The sequence below is a fragment of the Echinops telfairi genome, unplaced genomic scaffold, assembly GCF_000313985.2.
Source record: "Echinops telfairi isolate 266 unplaced genomic scaffold, ASM31398v2 ScPeMD7_7453;HRSCAF=8491, whole genome shotgun sequence".
NCBI classification, from domain to species: Eukaryota; Metazoa; Chordata; class Mammalia; order Afrosoricida; family Tenrecidae; genus Echinops; species Echinops telfairi.
In genome coordinates, this window is record NW_022111353.1 from 2,641,978 (window position 1) to 2,644,445 (window position 2,468).

A 2,468-nucleotide genomic window follows, 5' to 3' on the forward strand; every position below is an offset into this window, starting at 1 on the left:
GAGGCGTAGAAGGGATCAGTTATCAGACATCAAAGAACTGAAAATCATATCAGTGGGTGCCCGCTTTACTGACACAACCACTGAAGACAAACGTGTGCATAAGCAAATGTGGTGAAGAGAGCTAATGGTGCCCGTCTATCAAAAGGTTTAACATAATTAAAGGCAAGGCTGTTAATATCAATTTTTCTGTGGGAAGTCTTGGATAAAGGAGGAAATTCATTAGCTTAGTAGAGATTAACTAGAAAGTTAAATAATTAATTAAAAAAAGTATCCCTTCAAAGAAGATGGGGTGGGAGGGCGAGTAGCCATCCAGTTGAAATGCTGTCATGGGAACCATATATGTGTGTGCCCGTGTACATCTGGGCTCTCATGGATCTTAGTTTCAGAGTTAGGTCTCTGGGCCTTTCTTCCCAGGTACCTCCAGGTTGTTTCAAGTTCCAGCGTTTGCTTAGCAGTCACGGACCTTAATGTGCTCACTAACCTTGGAGATGAAGTGAAAAGTTCAGGTATAGAGACAGTGTTGGCAATGAGAGAGAGAGAGTGCTAGCAGTGAGGCTAGAGAAAGCAAGTGATATTTGGTTATACACGATTGAGGTCAAAGAAGAGAGCTTTCATATAGAAAAAATAAAATAAGGAATAACATTCAGATAAAACAATGAATATCCACAGCAGGACTGAACCTATGCAGCAGATGTATGAGAATAAAACGGCATAACAAGAGAGAAAAGTAGGATCTGTATTTTCCATGAAATTTTGGATGAAAAGAAAATGCTTTGTTTTAGATTCTCAACCTTCTTTCCCAGAACCCTTATCGATAAAAGAGAAGACCATCGATTTGAACCAGTCGTTTTGCTCAAAAATATCCTATGTGAATTTTGTAACTTTTTGCCTTGCCATAGAAGTAGTCAAAGTCGAATTGTAAACATGAAAGCAATAACAGCCTATGACGGGTAGAGTAGGATACTACCTGGGAATAAATGTGAGACTTATTTCAATGAGCATATACAATGACAGGATCATGAGAGTTGATGGTGGGCTCTTTCTCACCTATCACATATGTGCAAATATATTATACTTTATAAATATACTTACTGTACCTTTCAATGTGCTGATATTCTCAGATCTGACATAAAGAAACAGGAAAATGATCAATGATAGTGGATTTCTCCTTGTTGGATTCTCAGGACAGCCCGAGCTGGAGGTGACCATCTCTGGGCTGGTCCTTTTCTTCTACACCATTGCCTTGACAGGAAATGCAGCCATCATCCTGCTCCCAGTGTTGGATAAACGTCTCGAAACCCCAATGTACTTTTTCCTTAGAAGTTTGGCCATCTTGGATCTCTGCTACACCACAAATATAGTTCCACAAATGTTGGTCAATGTCTGGGGTAAAGACAAGAGAATAACCTTTGGGGGCTGTGCCTTTCAACTTTTCACTGATGTTGCACTCTGCACAGTTGAATGTATGCTTCTGGCCGTAATGTCTTATGATCGATTTAACGCTGTCTGCAAGCCTTTACACTATATGACCATCATGAACCCCCAACTCTGTCAAGGCCTAGTGGCCTTGACTTGGGGCATCGGTATCACTAATTGCATGATCCTTTCTCCCTATGCCATGAGCCTTCCTCGATGTGGAAACCACCAGCTGGATCACTACTTTTGTGAAATCTCTGCCATGGTCAAGATTGCCTGTGTGGACACAACAGCCATGGAGGAGATTATATTTGCATTGTGTTTTTTCATTTTGCTTGCACCACTTCTTCTCATTCTGGTCTCATATGGCTTCATTGCTGTAGCTGTTCTCAAAATCAAATCTGCCACGGGGAGAAAGAAGGCATTTGGGACCTGCTCTTCCCATCTCCTTGTGGTTTGCATCTTCTTTGGAACTGTTACCTACATGTACATACAGCCAGGAAACAGTCCATCTCAGTATGAGGGTAAACTTCTCAGTATCTTTTATTCCATTGTTACACCCAGCTTAAACCCACTGATCTATACTCTCCGGAATAAAGAGTTCAAGGGAGCCCTTAAGCGGCTGATTGAAAAAGAAAAGTGCTCTATGCAAACAACAGGGCACTGACTTCTTTCTTTCATAAATTTTCAATATAGAAATTGATTATGAACCCTGGTGGTACAGTGGCTGGGACTTCGGCTGCTAACCCAAAATTTGGTGGCTTTTATGAGATATTCATTGTCACGTGAGGTCTCCAATAGTCTGAATTGACAGTACTCAATACATAACTTCATGTTGCTGACAGTTTATTTTGTAGAAATTTTCCGAGACACAGAAAACACTAAACATTTTGCTTATATTTAGCCTTAATATGCCTCATTTCCAACTGTTAATGCTTTTTTAAAGAAAAGCTTTAAGAATGTCATTCATTATCACTAGTTACAATCTTTGAAAGTTTTCTTCAGCTGTGCCTACAAACTTTTCTTGGAGCCAAAGGTTATGTTAAGGGTGT

At 40.2% G+C, this 2,468-nt stretch overlaps 1 protein-coding gene across 1 annotated transcript; it reads left to right on the forward strand.

Moving 5' to 3' along the window:
• Positions 1 to 1,144: 1,144 nt before the first annotated feature.
• Positions 1,145 to 2,083, forward strand: LOC101659714 (olfactory receptor 2W1-like). The gene has a single exon (XM_004717755.1). It carries the CDS (start codon positions 1,145 to 1,147, stop codon positions 2,081 to 2,083), a length of 939 nt encoding a protein of 312 aa, XP_004717812.1.
• Positions 2,084 to 2,468: the final 385 nt, after the last annotated feature.